Source organism: Haemaphysalis longicornis, unplaced genomic scaffold (assembly GCF_048455015.1).
Source record: "Haemaphysalis longicornis isolate Haplotype H1 unplaced genomic scaffold, Haemaphysalis longicornis Haplotype H1 scaffold_1, whole genome shotgun sequence".
NCBI classification, from domain to species: Eukaryota; Metazoa; Arthropoda; class Arachnida; order Ixodida; family Ixodidae; genus Haemaphysalis; species Haemaphysalis longicornis.
This window is the reverse complement of record NW_027526203.1, coordinates 259,613,269-259,634,690: the sequence shown is the minus strand read 5'-3', so window position 1 is coordinate 259,634,690 and position 21,422 is coordinate 259,613,269. Positions and strand designations below refer to the sequence as shown.

The 21,422-nt window shown below is 44.9% G+C and overlaps 1 protein-coding gene across 2 annotated transcripts in view; it reads left to right on the top strand.

The window, feature by feature from the left end:
* The window catches only part of LOC144169481 (substance-K receptor-like), a 340,849-nt gene that overhangs the window by 103,999 nt on the left and 215,428 nt on the right, over window positions 1–21,422 (top strand). For both annotated transcript variants that reach the window (XM_077698669.1, XM_077698676.1), the window contains exon 2: window positions 20,039–20,432. In XM_077698669.1, coding sequence (XP_077554795.1) covers window positions 20,057–20,432 — 376 coding nt within the window. In that variant the 5' untranslated portion in view covers window positions 20,039–20,056. The remainder of the gene's footprint in view (window positions 1–20,038; window positions 20,433–21,422) is intronic.

Genomic DNA, 21,422 nt, shown 5'->3' with positions numbered 1-21,422 from the left:
ATGAAGTGAACATTTTTTTTTAAATATACAGAAGAAAGAAAGAAAAACACGCGCCCAGAGTGGGGACCGAACCCACGCCTTTCGATTACATTATTTCCTTACTATATTATTCTGCGAAAGCCTAGCGAGGGTCTCGGTTCTGGCAGCCTTGATGCCTAGGTAGCATAAGAGGGCTCCCGCCAGTTACCTGCTCATGACAGGCTGTAGACGTTGGAGTCACGCCCCGGGGGTTGAAAAGAAGGTCCCCGTCTCCCCGTGTAGTCAGAGTGGCGCTGGCTACCACCCTCAAGTGTCAGATACACTTCTAGTAAATATAAATAGCCCAGAAAGTGAAGGAGAACACAGTCGCCCAGATAGCCGAATTGGTAAGGCATTCGACATGTAATCGAAAGGCGTGGGTTCGGTCCCCACTCTGGGCGCGTGTTTTTCTTTCTTTCTTCTGTATATTTAAAAAAAAATGTTCACTTCATTAACCGTAGTAAAAAAGAAAAGAGCCTAACCACACCCCTATGCCTCCTTGGGCGTCGTAGACTGCTGACCTATCTGTATTTCCCCAACGAGCCCCTCATTTACTTACTATATATATATATTTTAGCGCTGATTTGAAAATGTGCATTTGTTAGTGCTAGGGATAGAAATCACGACGCACAGATTTCGGAGTGGCAATCAACCCTTCTATTACGACCACGTCCGCCTTCATATAGATAGCGATCTGCCCATGCTTGGTGATTCCGTGCACCAAATTTGTTTTCGTTTTGTTTTTTTTTGTGTTTGTGTGGCTTTCAGTTAGTTCTTCCAGGCGGTTTGCACTGCATTTGATCCTCATTTATAAGGTTGGTTTTAATTCATCGCCGTTTATTCGTCCGTTATATGTACAAATTTGCTCTGTCGGCCGTCGTTGTTATTTCGCCTTATTTTTTTCTTGCTTTCCTTGCACTTATTCTTTCCGGATTCACCTTGAGGGAAACGCAAACCTATTACAGGCTCGACGTACTTGCTGAAAGTTTTTTTTTTTTTTTTTTGTCGCGAAAGCGTCACTTCGCTTTCGCGAAAGCCCGCGCCCTGCTGACGTCCGCAAACTGCGCACCCGGATAGTGTCCTCAAAAATCATGCACCCCTCCATCAAACGACGACGATGGCTGAACGCGAAGCTTTCTCGTGACGGATTCTTTGGTTCACTTCCATGGTTTCAAAACCAGTTCCACCACGTCGATATGGAGCAATCAGATAGACGCAGGGTTCATTATGCGCGGGACCCGGGTTCGATTCTGGCCACGGAAGGCATGTTTTTCTTTCCTTCGTCTTTTTCGCGCTACAGACGCCATCGGTGAAAACACTAAAGCTTTGTTTTAAAAGCCTCATTTGTAGGGAACACCGCACGCGCTTCATAGTGGTGCGTACATAAGAAAATATAAAACACAAAGAAACATTCAACAAGTTTTTTTCTATAATATTGATCAGAAAAGAAAAGTAAAACAGAAAGAAGCGCCTGGCTCGCGCGGTTTTATTGACTGCATCAGAAAAAAATACTAAAGCAGAAAAAAAAACATTCGGCGCGCACTTAACTCCCATTGGCTTGCGGCTAGGGCTGGACGTCGATTAAAAATTTAAACCGATTAATCGAGTGCGTTGATCTGGGAAAAAAAATGAAAAAAATACTTCAATCAATCAATCAATCAATCAATCAATCAATCAATCAATCAATCAATCAATCAATCGTTTATTTATGTGCCCAGGAGGGGGGCCTTTGTGCTGGCGCACGAAGAAAGAAAAAACACAAGCAACATACGAGCCCACACATTACAAGTAAGGCAGTTTTGGGGGGCGTTGCTTACGCAGAAAAATTACATGCTGTCGCACACCCAAATATACATTCAACCACACACAACCACACGCATGCACATACACAAACACAATTACAGCACCTTGCATTAAGGCATGAGACACCACACGTACATATATACGATTACAAAAATATACATAAACGATAACAATGTTAAGTTGTGCGAATAATAATAATAATAATAATCAATCAATCAATTTATTTTGAGTGCCCAGGAACGACGGTGATGTCTTAGTGCTGGTACACTAACAAACATAAAAACAAATAAAATGACATGATACATACAACACGTATCACTAAAAGTATACGCCACACTAATAGAAGCACAAAGAACGGTAATAACAATGATATCACACTCTATGGACGGAAGAGTTAGCCAGGAATAATGTACTAGTTAAGTGAACATACAGCCAATTAGAAGATAGGGAGGTAAGGATAAAAGCTATACAAACGAGAAGTTGAATAAAATGCAGTAACGAGCAAACAAAGGAAGATGGCATAGCAAGGTAATGTGAACGGAGTAAGACATATACTGTTAGCTACAAAGAGCCCCCGGCCCAGTTTCGTGCAAGGCTGATTAGCCTTGCACGAAACTGGGCCGGGGAGCCATTAAAACATCCAATTTGTCCCCAAGAAAGTTGTACAGGTTTTGCAGTTGGTGGATAGGCGAGTGACGACTACTAGTGCACCAGTATGGAATGGATAGCGCGATCGCGTGCACTTCTGGGAAACTAGGAGCATAAGCTGGGACGGAAGTTCTGGGCAGGAAATGACTCCGTGTAGTAGCTTGTACAGAAAAAGAAGATCAGCTCGATCACGCCCACAGCTAAAGGGAATAAGCTTAGGTAGCTGATGTTGACTAGAGAACGAAACAGAACTGCGTCCTAGCCGGTGTTTATATATATATTGACAGGAATTTTTTAAAGACGATAGTCTTTTTTGGGCTAGTTAAACCCAGAAATTTTGGTCTGTCTGTATGTCTGTCTGTCCGTCTGTCTGTCTGTGACTCGATTCAGCCACCCGGCCAAAGCAAAAGAATGCCTGCGCAATAGTCTTGTATAGTCACAACTAAATCTACCCGTCTTGGTCCGGTGTAATGTTCATACTTGTCAACATTGTTGAAGAAGAACAAGACATTACGCAATAATGAGACAACAAATCAATACAGAAGTGATATTTGCAGTGTTCCTCTATAAAAATTCAAACATGCTTGACTTTTGCGAAATTAAATACTTCATCAACTGCAGAAAAAGAATTCACTCCGCCGTCGCCTGCTGTCGGCCGCGCCACTATAGCTTCTGGCGCCGTTTTAAGAAATCAACCGGCAACAGTTACGCAAGGTTCCACTAGATAGTTTCCACGTTCTGCTTGCAACGCACGTGGAGTAGGGAAACGCGGTTTAATAAACGTTGAAGTAGGGTGCCTCGATTAACGCGCGTCTTCGCCGACGGCAGCGTTCGCATCGAGACACCCGGTTTGGAGCAGTGGAACGCGGGAAATTCAAAATGATCTAAGCAAACATTTGGCGTCTTTACCTTGGGAGGAGCGCGACGCAAGAGGAACAACATGAGAGGTGAGCGGTAAAGCGAAGGGAGGCATTTACTTCGCAAAAGCCGATAAAGACTATCGTCTTTTGACGTCATTTGCAACGAAAGGAGCAGATACGCGGCCAATTTTTTTGCACTCGTTCAAGATACTGGTGGTTGGACTGGCAGGTTCCATTCCAAACAGCTGAGTATTCTAATTGGGGGAGGCAAACTGATGAGTAAAGCTTTAAGAAAGGAACAGAAGTGAAATCTCTTGTAAACCGGCACACCGCACCCAGAGAGCGGAGGGCCCGGCCGACCATCTGTCGTATATGGGGAGTGAAACAGAGGAACTGTCGAACAGCCCTTCAAGGTATCTAACCTCGGAAACTTTTGACAGACGGGCATTATTAAGCGTGTAAGAGAATTGGAAGGGATGTGTTTTCCGGCTGTAGGTGATAACTTTGGTTTTATTAGAGTTAAGAATTAATCCCTGCACAGCACACCACCGCGCGAAAGATGAGATGTCATGTTAAACCTTTATATCGTCAGCATACAAAAGGAAGAACGAGCTCTTAATAGAGGTAGATACGTCGTTAATGAAAATAGAGAACAGAAGAGGGCCCAACACGGACACCTGAGGTACGCCGCTGGTAGGAATGTAGTCGACAGATCTTTGGCCATTTACTCTGACATAACAGCGTCTGTTAAGAAGATAGCTGCCTAGTAAGGCAACTAGCGGAGCATTGAAGCCATAGAGCAACAGTTTTTTGAGCAACAGTGGATGAGTAAGAAGATCAAAAGCCTTACTAGATCACAGTAGAATGCGCCAATCTGGCCTCGGTCTGTGACTGCTTTGGATGCATGCGTCACAAAGCAGGTAAGGTTAGTTGTCGTTGATCGCCCAGTTATAAAACCATGCTGATCGGGTTACGCACGAAGACAAAACTGTGCGTAACGAGGACTCAAAAAGTTTGGACGCGGCACAGAGAATTGAAACCGGCCGGTAGTTCGTTGGATCTGTGCGGTCGCCTGACTTAAAAATAGGATATTTGCTAGAAATTTTCCATTAAGCTGGAAATGTGTTAGTAATTAAGCAGTTATTAAATATAGATGTTAGAACAGGAACTAGAATATCTTTAAAAGCTTTATGTATCGCCGCAGGAATGCCATCTGAGCCAGACGACAAAGAAGGTTTCATGTGCTTGAGGCTTTCACATACAAGCTTCTCATAAAGAACTGAACTTGCCCCACGCACGCTGTTGATAAATCGAGATGTCTCATTGTCTCTGGGACGTGTGAAAGTGCTACCAAAGTGACGCGCGAAGGAATTGGCTACATCAGTTACCTCAGCCCCGGAAGAATCAACAAAACGAATTTGATCATCTGCGTTATTTGAGTGGGAACGAATGAACTGCCAGAATTTTTAAAGATGACGCATTGCACTAATCTCCATGGACTCAAGGTAGGAACTATAGTCTTTTTATAGAGCTTTTTACAAGTTGAACGGTGAATTCGAAACTATTCCTTCCACTTACCGAGGCCAGAGTCACGTGCCTTTCTATGTGCGCGATCTTTCAGCTTAAGGGCAGCTCGGAGTTTATTGGAGAACCAAAAAGGAAATTTCTGCGAGTGCTTACTCTTTGGGATAAACCGGTCCATACCATTCGTTACAATTTCAGTGAAGCAGTCGACTTGCGCGTCAACATCAGAGTTGATCAAGACAGTGGACCAATCGGCAGAGGAAAGATATTGGTATAAACCTACATAGTCACCCCGCCTTAAACAATAACGGCGAGGGGTGGAGTATGATGATGGAGCTATGTCACGCTGTACTGATAAAGATGCAGAAATGAGAAGTGGAGGGTGAAATTTATCAGGACGGACAACACCAATGCCCGGATGAAAAACTTGCGCATTTGAAATGTCCGTGAAACAAAGGTATAAAATGCTACCACTGCAGTTCTTGGTACGATTTAACTGGTGCAAAGAAGTAAATGCTGGGAAATCAAGAATCATGCTGCACTTCTGTTCATTGTTAGAATTGTAGTGAGAAAAGGTATGGTTATCCCATTCAACGCCTGGTGTGTTGAAGTCGCCCAAGACAAGCAGCTTGTGATTGCTGTTAAGTGTAGATGCTTTCTTGATAGAAGAAAGGACACTATTGAACACCGAAGGGGTGGTATCAGGGGGAACATAGAACGCCCCAATAAGGAGCTTCTTGCCATCGAGGAGGCGCACATTAAGCCAGGCACATTCCCCTTGTGTTTCAAGCTCCGGACGTCGAACGCATTGCAGCGATATCTCTACCGCTACAAAAACACCTCCGCCTTTTTTCTTAGAACTTGCTGAATTTCTGTCAGCACGATAAACTTGATAATTTGGAGGAAAATACTGAGTGGAGGAAATGTCGTTTGAAAGCCAAGTTTCTGAGATAACAATGATTGGGTATGTAGAGGACAGAAAATTCGCGAAAAACTCAGAAGATTTAGTACGAAGCCCGCGGGCATTTTGATACAATATTTCGAAGCTAGCGTTACTTTTTGTCATCGAGTGGAACGGAGTTGGTGTTGGGGGAAAGAATCGTGTCCGAATGAAGTCTACCTCGAAAGGGCTTGAACAAACAGTCCGAGGGCCAGGTACAGGGGTCAAATAAATGCTGAAAGTACATGCCGTCGACAGAACAACAACAACAACAATAATAATCAATCAATCAATCAATCAACCTTTATTTTCGGTGCCCAGGAACAACCCTAAGGTCTTGGTACTGGTACACCATATACAAAACATACATAAAAACAAACTAAAATCAAGACAACACAACACCCAAAACCGTATGCATGAAAGAAACAATAAAGTAAAGATAGTTACAGTAATCTCATAAAGCAAAACAGCAAAAAAAAAGAAAAGAAAAGAAACAGGAGACCTAGCGTTGCAAGCCATGACACTCGGACAGCGAAATGTTCAAGGCACGTGAAAAACAGGAAATACTCACTGAACATGACAGAGATAAGTTATACGCATAAAACGAAGGTTTCATAACAAAATGTTCGGAAGTTTCAACTTTGAAAGAAGCTCAGCATAACAAGCACTGGCACTCAAACCTACAGAAATTCAAGCAACGCAAAACCAGGAAATGGGAAAAACAAACAAACAAGAACATGATTTGCCTAAAATAAATACGGCACATAAATTTGCAATGACATAATAATAATAATAATAATAATAATAATAATAATAATAATAATAATAGTAATAATAATATAATAATAATAATAATAATAATAGGCTTGGTCAAGACATTCCAGGTAAGGTCAGGTGATCGTCATGGCGTTGTCGTCGCCGGGACGCTTATCACGGCGTTCGTCATTCTAACTGATTATTGTATCAGGATCATATGTACTCGCCTAAAATGAAGGTGCACCGAATAATCGTGGTTTACTTACGCCATAATTAGCGTATGCAACGTTAAAGCGGTGTGAGTGCCCGCTCGCAGTGTTTTGCGCCGTGTGTATTTGTATTAGGAATAGCCATTTTCCCGTCTGTCTTGGTTATCAGGTTATGGTTTTCATCACTATAATCTCGGATCACACTTGCACCGTTTCCTGTTGTGAACTAATGTGGGTTATTTGTACACGAGTAGGATCATCGACATGTTTGCGAAGAATTGTAGCATGGCACTCTTGGTTCATTTTGATCACATGACTTCAGCCGATTAACTGAATAAAAAATTAATCACAACTAAAGCATCGATCGACTAATCGGAAGGTTAGTCGATCAATTACCAACCCCTACTTGCGACGCGCGTGCATCACAAAAAAAAAAAAACACAGAAATTTTCCTCCATCAGGAATCTTGCCCGCAGTTTCGGTTGGCCTTCAGCTTCTATTTAATCCGTGCCACAGCAGCATGGATAGTGATTCTGCAACAAGTAGTTGCAGTGAGTCCGATGTAGAGGTCTTGGGCTATAGTAGACAACGGAAGATGACTTGGCTCCAAACCTATCCGAACTAAACGTTTTCCCGCTCCCATCTCACAATTCAATTGAATTTATTTCAGTTTATTCTGTTTGCATCCTAACGATATGAAGAATACGCTGAGCGAAACTCTGCGACTTTTTTAGCGTCATACGTTCAGTGGACACCTACCGTACGTGCTGCGTACCGCTGAGCTAGACCAACAGCCGCACGGGAAAGGGATTTTTTTTTACAAGTTTCCCATCGGTTCGGTATCCCGTCAGTGGCTAAGAAAGATATCCCGAAGATATCGGTTCTTATCGCAGGCATTGACAGGGGTGAGCTGTCACACCCCGCTTAGCTGTTGGGCTTGTAAGCCGCCTTGAGGAAACTGCTAGAAGCGAGTCACTAGTTATTATGAAAGAGCCACGGCCGTTAAAGGAGCCATGAAGAGAAAACAAAAGTTTGTTTTATTCGAAAGATTAGGTGTTTCATAGTACCCCAAGCACTTTCCCGGAAGCAAATGGTGCTTTATTCACTGAGAAATAAGGCAATTTAAGCCAAAATTTTAAATCTCCCGCTAAATTGCACATTTCGTGAAGTGAACAATGGCGTCATACGAGCCGGTCCATGAAACAGATACTTAGTATGTCGACTCCATATAGCACCCACACGCGGGAGTCAGACAGAAACCGGAACTTGTGCCGAAACCGAGACGGCGGCCAATTTAAAAATACTAGTAAAACCTAGTGCACCCGCAGCCCTAGTCATGGAATCGCCTGATCCGGAGGACAAAACTCTCGCCGAGGAGCTCGGGCTTGCATTTAACAACCTCACACCACTCGAATGCTCAATGCTTCTAAGTGCACGAGCGGCAGGAGTTGTGTGATACGCGGATGGACCGGAAAGCGACCATTCCGCTATAGCCACAACAGACGAACGCCCAGCCGTCGGCACCGCTGCATCGTCAGCCCCGTCGCGACGGACGAATACAGGCTGGTACGTATGTGCCGTATTTTTATATCGGTTAATAATAGTTCAATTTCAGTAGCAGTATCGCTTATGCCAGTTGGCCGGTGTTGTGTATGGAAAGCCGTTCGCGCGAGCTCTCTGCTTCGACCAGAAAGATACGAGCGTCAATGCACGGTGTGTACAGTATTTTTTTTCCAAGCTCAGAGCGCTTTGACGAAGTCGGCGACGAGCGCCAGCATGTCCCAGGAGTGAGCTAACGTAAGGGTCCCTGCCGTAATCACTTCGTCGGAAATGAAGCGAGCACACTCGTACGTCCTTTATCTCCCTTTCTTCTCCGTTTGCAAAGTTCACAAAACGTAGCCACTTGCTTCGCCGAGGTTCGTCGTTGGACAGCACATGAAAGGAGATCTCCTCACCGGCGGGGATGTCGCACTCCCTCGACGATTTGCCCGTACTACATGGGCATTTCACAACGCAGCAACGAAATTTCACTGTAAAGTACTCGAACAAAGTGAGGTTTTCAGTGGTTGTAAACTGGAAACGAGCTCGTAACGACAGCAGCAAACCAACCCATTCCGAAACTTCTGCGACGACTGGCACTATCTCGTCGCTGCTTGATGTTCCTTACTCCCCTCGTTTCTATTTTTACCTTTGCTGGCTGGCGATATGACGGCCAACCTCCTGTGAAGGGATTAAGATACCAAGCAAGGTCGCGGCTGTACGTGCTGATTCGGTTCGTTGGCTTCGAAAAGCCTCGAACCCGAAAATTCGTCTGCGCGACGGCGAGATGTCGAGATCGGCCGGCGGCAGTTTGCGTGCTTGTTCGGAACTTCAACCGTTTACTCCACCGTTCTTAGCGTCATAAAAGGAATATGCAGTATGTTTAATGGGCATATAGCTCACTATGCAAACTGGTAAGCCCTGCCTAACTGCGTTTGCTTTTGCCGGCCTCCGCCAATCGCAGAGCATTCTCGTGTGACATCATAGGTTCTGTCGCGGGAAATGAGCTGGTGGGTCGCATGGTCATTCCCTTTTTTCCTAATTATGTAGCTTATTTGAGCGAAGTTTGTGTTAAAAGTGGTGTCAGTATGGTTCTAACGAGGCAATTTTTCGAATTAACCAAACTTGTGTTTTCTCTTCATGGCTCCTTTAAAGAAGTTTTGCGTCGACTTGTCCCGCATTCTCTAGAAGCGCATATAGTTTTCCCGCAAGAGTGATGGCACTCTCACGCAAAAAATGACCCTGTTTGAGGGGCTTTACACAAATTTACGCTTTTCCTCTAAAATTTCTCCCGTGCAGAGCCGAGCTTACGCTGAAAAAAAGGTTCTAGTCGATAGAGATTCTGGTAGTTTGAATAAACCCAAATACTCAAAAATAAAACGTGCTAGTTGGGAAGACAGGCTATGGGACGAGAATTATTTTCTTGTGCCCGTTGACGTTCGCAGAAGGGGTTCCAACCTCGCGATTAAGTTCTAGCAGAGTCCCTCAATGGTCGTGATCATGACGCCAAACTGCTACGTTAGTATGGCAGCATGACTTTACACACACGCATTACGTGCTGTTATGAAGTTCAGGAAGTGCAATAGTAATCCGTCATATGTTGTAGATTTCGCCTCATCTAGAAACAGACACATCTGGAGCATCATTTTGAGCCAATAAAAGAAACAAAAGTTGCCCCATGCCCATACTCCTGACCCAAACAGGACTGTTGGATGGTCCGCTTGCTTGCCTGCTTCCTAACTTGTTGATTTAATCGGTGGAAAGTACCTGTGCCACGTTACCTGCACTCGGTGACTTTCTCTGGGAAAGGACAACTAGCATTTTATAAATTTAAACCAAACTTTGCTTGTTCTGCAAGCTCCCAGTTTTCTTTCAATCGCAGCTCCTTTCAGCGGCATCAGCCTAGAACCCTAAGCATCACAGGTAACATCACAGGTAAAACTGCGGGATAGTCAATGTGATGTGGCTATGCTTTGTTCCATTTTTCCTATTACCAAATTAAATTAGATAAAGTTCACACGAAAACTGCCATGACAGTTATTCTCACACAGAAGTCTGTTGAACCTGCATGCTTGCCGTCACGGTTTCTAGCTTTTGTCTATGACGCAAGTATACGCACGCGCACATGCACTGAAATTCCGGTCCCCACGAGCCTCTAAAAGTCGCCTGTGTGGCGAGAAATTGTGAAACCTGCAACACTGCTGTCAATCGTGCTGGTTAGCCCTACATATACGCTGTCAGTGTACACGCGCTTCGTTACTTTCGTAATTAGAATGCTCAGAATGCTCCTGTAAACCTCCTGTGGTGCGATTGTTCTCTCACATTACCATCGTCATGGTCCTTTTTCCTTTTCGTAGTCTTTAATTTCTTTATGGTTTTCTTCTTCTCCTTAGGATATTAACGCGTATCCATGGAGGGGGATTGTTTTCTTCTTTTCTTTTGTTTCTTTCTTCCTAACTTTAGTAAGTCCTACATACCGCTATTAGCGTAAACGCACTTTGCTACTTCTGTGATTATCGTTCTCAAATTACTCCTGTAAACCACAACACACGTTTCTAAGTTGAAGGTCACGACACATTCACTAGGTTCAACCTTCGTTTCCCAATGCCATGGTTTTGCAATGATACATTGGATGCGTGTTGAATTCTCATTCTGTAGGGCCCTGGTTCGAATTTCAAACCCACTTAATTTTTAAAGACGATACCCTTTCTTGGGCTACTCAAACACAAAAATTTTGGTCTGTCTGTCCGTCCGTCCGTCCGTCCGTCTGTCCGTCCGTCTGTCCGTCTGTCCGTCTGTCCGTCTGTCTGTCTGCCTGTCTGTCTGTCTGTCTGTCTATCTGTCTGTCTGTCTGTCTGTCTGTCTGTCCGTCTGTCTGTCTGTCCGTCCGTCCGTCCATCTGTCCGTCCGTCTGTCCGTCTGTCCGTCTGTCCGTCCGTCTGCCTGCCTGTCTGTCTGTCTGTCTGTCTGTCTGTCTGTCTGTCTGTCTGTCTGTCTGTCCGTCCGTCCGTCCGTCCGTCCGCCTGTCTGCCTGCCTGTCCGTCCGCCTGTCTGCCTGCCTGTCTGTCTGTCTGCCTGCCTGCCTGTCTGTCTGTCTGTCTGTCTGTCTGTCTGTCTGTCTGTCTGTCTGTCTGTCTGTCTGTTTGTCTGTCTGTCTGTCTCTCGATTCAGCCACACGTCCAAAAGTTAAGACAATTCTTGAAAGAGAAGTTTATATAGGCAAAACCCTTACGAAGTACTAACTCTGATAGCATACTTAATACTCGTCAAAGTTGTTGAGCACAAAGAAAACATCAGGCGTATTTGAAGCAGACATCAATTCATAACTTGTACTAGCAGTGTTGTTTTACATCAAAATCGATGTGTGCGTGACAAATAAAAACACACGCGCAGAAACAGAAGAATGTCGTGACCCAAAAATACAAAAAGGGCTCGCGACCGAGCATAGACGTGGGGGCGGAATTCCAAGTCCAACAGTAACGAAAGGTTCCAATATATGGCGCGCGAGCACTGGTACGCGGGAAAATTCAGTTGGCTTGAGCAAACCTCAACCGTTTTTATCGCGGGAGAACCGAGCGAGACTGGAGAGAAGCGTGAGGGGGGGTGGGGTAGAGAGGAAAGGCATTTAGTGGCAAGGGAGGCCGAAGACTGTCGTTTTTTTTTTTTAGGACATTTGCAGCAAAGTGAGAAGATTGACGGTGATTTTTTTGTTGTTGCTTTTATTCTGTTTCCGTTGTCACCCCTTTTTCAGACCCTCTTTACGTCACGGCTATGCCGGTGCCGCAGTTTCGCCTAATTTGGCATTTCATGCTTTCGCATTAAAAGTATTTTGGAAACAACGGAGCGGGTATCGTCAGATGCGTAAGAAATGTTTCCAGAGGTTCATACCCACATACGCCTACCTATACGTATGTTTGCTTTGCGCTCCCTAGGCGCTGCACTCTAAGGCTATCATGGTTCAGCTTCACCACAATGCGCTTGATTTACCGATCGATTCAGCCAGCAATGAAATTTCGGCCGTTGGTTGATTCGCTGCTGAGCTATGTATTCATCCTGGAAGTTTCTAAGTTTTTGAAAACATTTGTGCTGAGGGCCGGTGAAGCCTTGCATGAAAGTATGGCTCCGCTTTGTTTACGTCCGCCGTGCGCTCATGTCTCGGGAACACCCGGTGTGCTTGACGTTGCTCGGTTCCCCTCGCAAGTAAAATTACTTGGCGCTTTGTGAACGCTTCGGAGCCATAAGGGGTAAAACGAGGTGATGATTGCAGCAGCTGCCAACAGCTGGCTAAGATATCCCCGTTGAGGATTGGATGCGCCAATATTTCCACACGTGACGTTGACGGATTGTTTTTCATTTGATTAATTTGAAGTTTGAGAGAACTTCGTATCCCTGGCAATGCTGCTGGCCGCTGTGTTGCCGGTGTCGGTTTTGAGCCTTATTGTACCGCGCACATAAAGTTGAAACCTACTTTTAGCAAAAAAAAAAAAAAAAGTTTCGCTTTAGAATCGCGCAAACACTACTCCGTATGACACATGTATACTTATGAGTGCGTTGTGGCAAGTGTAACGGACGGGCCGACATATTATAAGGAGTTTGGGGGGGGGGGGGGTGACTAGAAATGCGTACGTGTTAAAAGTACACGGGGCGAGTTGTGGACAAACGGGACAGTTCCCGTACCGTCTGCCTTTTTGCATGCTTTGTCTGCTTTAGCACTGCCTTTTCGTGAAATACGAAGTACGTGTAACGTCAGAGGATAGGTCTTGTGGGCATCATTTGAAAGTAGAAAAACGAGGCTCCACGTGCTAACAGCTTCGTGTGCTCTGCCTAATATCATTATGCAGGTTCTTTAACACACACTTTTGTCGCCCTACGCGTCGCAAAATACCAACGATTAAACCGCACAGCTCACTCCTTCCAAGGTTAAGACGTCTAGTTATGTGAAAGCTCAAGCAAAGAAACGGATGTCCACAGCGAGAATGATGTTTCAGTTTTGTGATGAGCCGAATGTTCAAGGCAGGGATGGGCAGAAAGTATTCGCGTTTGGTGTCCACGTAGATTATTTTAAACCCACGCGCATCATCTTTTCTTAATTTTCTTTTTTTCTCGCGGAAACGCACTTGTCAGGCACCTACATTTCCCAGGTGCACGACCTTCTTTAAACAAATGGCAAAATGAAAAACGAGGCACTTTTGGGTGGCGGCTCTAGCCTATGCTCAGTGAAGCAACACTGTGGCCTGCTTGCTCCTACACGAGTCTGAATGAGTTGTTTGCCTGTGAAGAACTTCGACGTTTCATACTGTGTGCAGGCTACACAGAGTGGAGAATTTCTTTTGCGTAGTTGTGCACTTTGGGGACGCGACAAGAGACAGTATACGGTTGTGATATTGTTGCGCATTTTTTCATCCATGCCCAGACTTAGTGATTGATCGGAGGAAGGAAAAATTGGGAGGAATGGGGAGGTTGACGGTGCTTGACAATAAAAGGCACCAAATATCACTGACCGTGCATTGCCAACAGCGCATGGCCGAACCGTATTGTCTTGAGTTGGTAACTTGTTTTTTTTTCTGTTCAGTACCCGTTCGGTATCGCCATGAAATCGTGTTCAAATTCTGAGCAACAGCAATAGGAATAGCTCTTCCCATTGCAACGTTCATTGGGGCTTGCTGGCAACCAACAAGTGTGGTTGAGGTTTTTTTTCACACCACCTATCGTAGACGTAATAACAGTACTTTGCTCGTTTGACCAGGACAGCGCTCGTCCTGTGTGTTCTCTACTTTGTCCGGTCCTTTTGCGTTGTTTAAAATAAGTAATTAATTTTATGATCTTTACAGAGCTGACAATGGAGGTGCGGGAACAATTAAAAAATGGCCACTCTATTCGACGCGGTGTCATCAATACATTGTCGTTTTACTTTTTCTAGCACATTTATAAACACTTTTAGTGCTTTCATAAAGAGTCAGCAAAACTTTCGCAATCCGCAGTAATCAATAGAACGCTGGTCGCGTTGGTGAGAAAAAGCATTAGCGGTGACGCAGAGCCTTTTTTTTTTTTCACTTCAAGTAGAGTCGAGATTTGAAGGTGCGCCACATTCCTTTGACACTTAATATTTGGGAGCCATTTTTGACAGCTCATTAACTCGGTTGCGGTGTAGCAGCTCATGCCGAGCGGTAACGCATCCATGTGATATTGGTGCCAAAGGCGGGAACACATGAAGAGAAATGAGCACAGCTTTCCAGTATCGTATGCGCCTGGTTTCTTGATTCCTGCTTAAAGTGCTCCCCGCAGTTTGGTCTATTTGATTTTATAGTTACCCGAATGCCCGCTCTTAAGTTCATTATAAATTCAGGCTTCCGCAGCTCAAAACGTAGGTGAAATACAGGAACGTCTCATGCGATGGTCTGAATATGCATTCGGTGTTCCTGAAAATTACATTTAGTTTCCAAAGTGACATCGCTTCTTAAAAGATCTCCCCCCACCCCTCCCCCTTGACCATAAGTTGGCAAAGACTCCACCCACACTAGCGACATGGTGACTATAGCAGTCCTATTTCGTAGTGACTGAGAGCTCTCCTTTCGTTTGCTTCTTAGTCACGAGCTGTAACCCTGCGTTAAACCATCCACTGTCCAGATTAGGTTTAACAGGAGATGCCCTGATCTGCTTTAGACAACTGAGCGCGAAACGCTTTCCTTCCAAACTTGAATGAATTCACTTGCACATAAAACCGAAACGAAGCTAACAGCCACCGTATCACGGCTGTGACCGCGTGGTTGTTCGATCAGGCATCGGCCCGACGGCAAGCCGTCAACAGCTACATGCCCGTCTTGAGTGTCTAAAATTCATGATTCGTGCGGTCAATTACGGCGCCGCAGATGCATTGGTGGAGTGTGGGAGGGCAAAACTGAACTACCTTCTCCGATATTTTCCGCCTTGGCAACACCGTAGAGGAAGCGGCCGGTCTCACCGTCAACAATGTCGGAAGCAGTGCAGAAGTAGGTTTGTTATTTGGAAATCGGGGAGAAAAAGCTTAATGGCAGAAAGAGCTCAGAGGCTCTATGTTTTAAAGCCATTTAAAGTGTGGAGCATTCAGCAAAAGAAATGCATAACTTAAACTTTACACCTTTCCCAACACTACGCACACAATTTCAGAAACCAGACATAGTATATCCATAAAAAAAGCGATACGTTGAAACCTACATTCATCACAGAACACATAACGCGAAGCTCTACGCCTTTTCACAAGCTTTGCAGCAGTGAAACATTTCAGCACTGTTCATAAAAGGATTAGGCCAGCCTGACCGTACAGACAAAGACTGGTTGGCACCGCATGTGTTGATCAATGTTCACAAATACGGGCAGGTGTGCTCATGTGTTTGAATCACAGGGGGCTCAGCCCCTACGCCCGTCTTCTTTGTCGGGTTTTATACGCCGCCCAGTTTCAAAGACGTTAGGCTTTATTGAGCTTCCAAACCCATAAAATTTTGTCCTGTCTTTCTGTCTGCCACTCGATTCAGCTGCCCGGCCTAAAGTTGAAAAATGATTAAACCAAAACTATATATAGACAAAACCGGTACAACCTACGGAAACTGGTGGCGACATACATATATCTACACTGTGCAGCAAATAGAAAACATAAAGCGTATTTGAGCCGAAAGATCAGTGCACTACTGACAGTAGCAGCGATCCTTAAAATAAAGATGGACGCGAAATTACTTTTTGTGACAGCAAATTAAAAAAAAAGCGCGGTCTCGAAAACACAGTTAAAACTAAACACTGAAAAAACGTCTCCTCAAGCTGTTTAAGGAACACTGTAAAGAACAGGTCCCAATAGATCACGGGTGTAAACTGCGAAGGCGGGAAATTGAATCGAATTTAGCAATCTTCTATTACATTCACTATGAATGGGGGGACAAGGGTTGAAAACAGCGTGATGGGTGAGATGGGGGCGATGGAGTAGGTGTTACGGGGCAGGGGCGACAGAAAACTACGACATTTGCAGCGAAGCGAGCAGTCGCGCGGCCAATTTTTGATAGCGTAATCAAATTCGCTTATGTTTATTCCACACACAGTGAAAGTTATATGTGCATCTGCTAAAATGTGTACATTTATTTACGACTTTCCTATGCGACAATACATAAACTAAGCACGTTAGCACACTGTTCCCCACGTTGCGCCCTCTGTAATCACGAAGAGACTCCCAGTTGTCTCGCTGTCTCCTCTCCCATGATCCCAGAAGACACAAGCATGGCGAGCTTGGAAGGGTTGAGCCTTATATTCGCATTAACGTTCTGGCGAAGAAGCCTTCTTTGTGTGTGATTAATTTTCTACCCTGTGCGGATGCGGGGTAATATAAGAAGGGGGCGTGATATCACGTGTATTTGTGTTGTCGGACGCCATAAGAACTATGGAACTAATAAATAAGAACTATTTGCTGCAACGAACACCTTATTCTCGCAGTTCAGTAGGGGATAGGTCGCAAAACTATCTGTAGTGTTATCAGCACTATCGCTAGGTTGTCAATAGTGCGTTACCATGGATATTCTCGATATAATGCTACTTATGGCGATTATTACAAACTCTCATTATAGTATTACCGATTCTGACGATCGCGGAATTATCGATGTAACACTGTAAATGATATCGGTGCACTAAAGTCAGCAATGTTAATTTTTATAGGCTGGCAAGAACTTCAAAGCACCTTATATGAAGTCGTCTCGTAGTAGTCTGGAAGCAAAGCAAAGCTGGCAAAACAGTCGAGTGGGAATGGTCACATAGCGTGTAAACATTCTTTCGAGGGCTCATCTCAGCACACGCACCTGTATACGTATGTTTGTCATGGAGGCCATATGCTACGGGGCCTAGGACCATTTAATAAGAGTCCTTTTTTTATGAAATTGGCCTTAGTAAAGGCTCTGTAATACTAAAGTTAAAGCCTGTGAAATCTGCTCAAAGGGCGGTGCTGACTTCCGCATGCTGGCGGCCACCTCCCGCAGGGGCGGGTGTCGGTCACGACTCAGTACACCACTCCCCGCGGTATGTACGCACTCGAAGCTCACCCAGGGACGTGGTAGTTTATATAATGTAACGTGCGCCGCAAACACTGCAGGGCCGTCGAGGCGGTGGCACCATCTGTCGGCCTAGCGGGGTACCTTCGCCTGGCATGACGGAAATCATCAACGGGCATTGTGGGCCCCAAAACAGCTCTTCTGTTAAAGATTCCAGGATCTTTTGTTAAATATCTTGTATAGCCCGTGCATCGTGTCACACGTTACGGACGGACGGAGAGAGGGACCGACGGACGAACAGGTTTTTTGGGGCGAGCCACCTATGAATGTCGACATATTAAAACATACTGATGGTTATTGTATACTATACTGTGAACCATTCAACAGCTGGGAAAATAAATATAAAGATGATCTCGGCGCTACATTATCTAGATATTTTTGCGGTATTTTTTTTTTCATTTTTTTTACTTGTATATGAAAAGAAAAATTTAAGTGCTCGTACTACATTGCTTAGTAGTCAGCGTATCGCCTAAATAAACGAAGCGCGATAAATAAAAGGATGCGTGCCCAAACTCTGTAAGTGTCAGAAATCACACAATTTTGTTTTTGGTATTTTGGGAGGGGGGGGTCAGTCGATACTGTTTGTCAGCGCTTTTGACCCCTCTCCCTACTTCTCGCTCTTAAGGTTCGTCCATACTAGGGGGGCAGGGGGGGGGGGGCGACAGGAAGAGAGCCGGTCCACTTTTTCGACCAGCACACAGAGACGCCGCGAGCCCAGCGTGCAGTTCACAGCCATGAGCTCTCGGTGTAGGCTGAACCGACGTTCCAAGACGGCGGAAGCTTCACATGCTTCCTGAGTCGACTAATCCGCCGTTGACCGTCCACAACGGATGGCACCAAACGCTGTTTCTCCAGGGTTACGCTTAAGAAAGGACTGCGCGCAATGCTGCTGAGTGCCCTCGCCATACAGACGGGCTAACTAGCCGGCATTACTGGATAAGTGCTGCAGCAAACTTGATCTCACGAAAAAAATTCATCGGGGCACTTTAATGTGCGTAAATGCTTTGACTGCGAAACATCGTGCCTTCCCGTGACGAAACTGATCCAAGATTATCGTAGTGAGCAATAGTGTTTGCGTCTTTTTCTTCGCTTTCCTTCCTTTGTCTTTTGGGCCTCCTCACTGCATTCTTCGCCTCTTGTCCTTGCGCCTTATTGTCATGTTTGCGTAGTTGACCGCCCTTATAGTCGGCACATAACCTGGCGTTACGTGCAACCGAGAAGCACTTTTATTCATGATACACAGCGCCCATCACTTCGACAGGCAACTGGCGACACCTCACGCTACTGCTCCCATGGAATCAGCGTTCTCTTTGTCGGGCATGTCCCTTTTCTTCTGGAATAGTATTAATAGAATAAGAGAGTTAATTGGTCAAAGAATTTTTTTTAAAAAAACAACAGAATATTAAAATTAGTACGAAGTTTAGAAAAGTATTAAAAAATTAATTTACGAAATAAAAATGTGTACCTTATACACAGTCCTAAGAACAAGAAGATAGAAATAAAAAACTCTTACAATTCAAACCAAAACACGAAAAACAAATCACGAAAAATCACCAACCAAGTGACGCCCTGCATTTGCGAAAAATGCATAATCGGGAAGTTAACATATGTAATCTTTATAGTAGCGCAAAGAGCGACAATGGACCGTAGTAAATATTAAGAAACAGAAACAATAGGAAACACAAAATAAAAAATCCTAAAAACCGCTAACGAAATAATAGATGTATATCGTATACACGTATACACCACCCTCTCAATATAAAGGAAAAATGAAGAAAAAACGAATAGGTCGGTTCGAAATATTTTTAACGAACGGGAAAGAACGGGCTATCCTCATTCCAAGATTCAACTGGCCTCCAGCGCCGCGGTGAATCTCTGTATAGCAGGAATCGCTGCCAGGCAGGCTCATCGCTGCGCGGGGTGGCTTCCCACGGCTCCCTCAGTGTGTTAGTGCTAGAGTGTAGTGTTATGCCCATACGATGTGGAACGAGTGCGCACTCTCATGGCAGTGCGGGCAAAAGCGGAAACACAAATCGAACCACAAAGAATAAGTATTCGGGAAAAAGCCCAAAAGGTTAACACCCTGCAGCTGCACAAAAATGAATATCTGGCCAAATTAACACAAGTTTTTTTATAGCAGTGGAACTAGAGAAAATCGGGTAAAGGAAAAAAAAAAAACTGAGAAGAAAGAGAGCCGACGTAGAAATGCTTGCGCATCACAGAGAATTCTCGGAATTCCTTTGCATTTTTTACAGTCTTCGTGTGTCGCTTGTATGTATCGAATGCTTGAACGTAAGGATCTGATACTTTTTTTCTCGTTGAAAGATGCATATAAACGCAATCCTTGTTAATACGCCTTTTCCGTGGTTAACCGAGTGCGCGACGCTAATTCCGTTGGATATTTCAATTTATTGGACGTATTGGAGATGTAGACCCCTAGGCTTGCCGCCAAGAAGCACTGTGTCTTTAAGCAGAGACACGTGTATCGAAAACTGTCAGGCGGCAAGCCTGGCTGAATACGCCAGCTCATTAAAGAACTCTCTCTCCCTTCATGCTCTCGCACCTCCCCAGCATTCCCATAGGCAGGTGCTCGTTTCTGGAATAGGAATTTCCCGTGCTAGCACTGAGAATAGACCTGTGGTTGCATGAAGAACGACGGTGGCTGGTTTCTTCTTACAGTGGCCAGTCGCCGGTGTCATGGCCGAGCTAAACTGCAGCGATGAAAGCACGCAACTGGGCGGCGACGTGCTCCTCGTGAACCTGAGCGCGTTCGGCGATGAGCTGGGAGGCGGCTGGAGCGGCAATGGCGGCGCCTCTTTCACGTGGTCCAAGTACTTGAAGATCGGCACGTACCTGGCTACAATCGCAGTCGCCGCAGTGGGCAACGCGGGCGTCATTCTGACCGTGGCGCTGAACCGCAGCCTGCGCACCACCATCAACTGCTACTTGACCAACCTGGCCGTAGCGGACGCCATCATCAGCATGTTCTGCATGTGGGTCTACCTGGTCAAGCACTTGTTCGACTGGTACGTGCTCGGAGCCTTCATGTGCAGGATCGAAGGATTCGCACAGAGTGAGTACACGCGCAACCTGTTCAGGGTACGCTTCCTTCCCCTACTCCCCTACTAACTCTTTCACAGTGGTCGCGGCATACGGTACCTTGTGACCGTGCCTGCATATTTGTATAAACAGTGACTGCCGTTCGAGGTACAATTTTCATGACGCTTGCCACTTGAACCAATATCATCGACCCAAACATCACCCAGCGCGCTATCTCACTCTAGTGCGGTTACCTTATTACAAGAATAAATGGGGGAGGGGGGGGGGCGTAAAATTGCCGGGAACACTTCCTTCTCCTCCCCTTCGGCTTAGTTACACGCACCTAAAGAGCCCAGACTGAACGCAAACAAGTGTACTCGTATGAAGTGGATGGCTTTAATCGCTACTTACTTTTAATTAAAAGTCCATCCATTTTGTTCATACTTTAAGGGTGATTTCTGGATTAAGTCTTCTATATTATCCAAACTATCCGCCCGATTCTGCCAACCCGCCCAACAAAACGGTTTATGTAAAAACATAATGTCTAGTGTAAATTGAACCATATATATATATATATATATATATATATATATATATATATATATATATATATATATATACAGGGTGTCCCAGCTATCATGCACCAAGATTTAAAAAAAGAGCAAAGGCGTAACTCGAAAGAAACCAGGTGCATAATGTTTGCAGTACTGTGAAGAAGCGGACAGTATTTTTTTCTTTAATGGGACTTAATTAACTAATTGCAATTAATTATCTAACTCGAGAAATACTGTCCTAATCACTAAAGTGTCAATGAGGCACTTGTAGGTAACCACGAGGGGCATCTAACTGCGGTATTTTCAGTGATGAACTAATTGCGTACACATTTATTCTGGCTGATAAAGGAAACCCGCGAAATATGAAAAATACCACGTGACGGCGCCTCCGCGCGCACCGTAAAGCAACGCCCTCAAACAGGCTGCCTCTGAGTTAGCCAGAATGAAACAGACAAAAGAAAGAAAGAAGA